At 44.2% G+C, this 720-nt stretch overlaps 1 protein-coding gene across 1 annotated transcript; it reads right to left on the reverse strand.

Moving 5' to 3' along the window:
* O0I10_013349 (uncharacterized protein) lies at window positions 1–720 on the reverse strand (the record flags this gene model as incomplete). Its single annotated transcript, XM_058493118.1, has 3 exons — window positions 1–111; window positions 167–520; window positions 576–720. Coding segments are annotated over 3 exons (610 nt in total), but the record flags the coding sequence as incomplete, so codon positions are not given.

Below are 720 nucleotides of genomic sequence, written 5' to 3' on the forward strand. Positions count from 1 at the left end.
ACCAGTCGTCATCGTGCTTGCGCCTCCAAATGAATTCGACCAGTTTCCAAGGCATCATCTTCTTTGTGCGATGTCGCGCCGTGACATTTTGCTTGATACCATTCCAAGTACCTAGCAGAAGCCTTTGGTTAGAAGGAACAATGACAAGAACAATCAAGTAACATACCTTCAATCGTGTTTGTATGAGTACCATGCACTGGATCAACAAAGTTTTCCGAATGGTTAACAGGAAAATGAACATAATTCATATCAGGTATTTCATCAAGACGATTGTATCCTGACCAGCAATCGGTGTTGATGTGAGAGTCTTTCAACACGAATCGCTTGGCAATCTCCTGCAATGTGTGAGCACTACGATCTTGAACCACCATCATGAATGCCTTGCGTTCCGGTGTGCGTTCAACACCGCCTACGACCCAAACGCCATCAACGGGATGACCACGGTTATCCTTGCGTTTCCCAAACTTGCTTTCATCGATCTCCACGATAATTCGTTCATTGGTCTCGGGATCCTTTCCACCTATAATGCTACTAATTAACATAATGCATACTATACCCATATTGCCTTTACATACCAACTTTTACGTCATCCATAGTTAGATCTTGCTCCATGACATAGTAGAGGCCTTGTACAATGGTACGCAATGTCCGAGCGTTCAAGCCAGTCATCATATCCAGCTGGGTCATACGTGTACGCGCCATGAAAAGGTAAATCACCAT

The sequence above is a fragment of the Lichtheimia ornata genome (genome assembly GCF_029851405.1).
Source record: "Lichtheimia ornata isolate CBS 291.66 chromosome Unknown scaffold00555, whole genome shotgun sequence".
Taxonomy (NCBI): Eukaryota; Fungi; Mucoromycota; class Mucoromycetes; order Mucorales; family Lichtheimiaceae; genus Lichtheimia; species Lichtheimia ornata.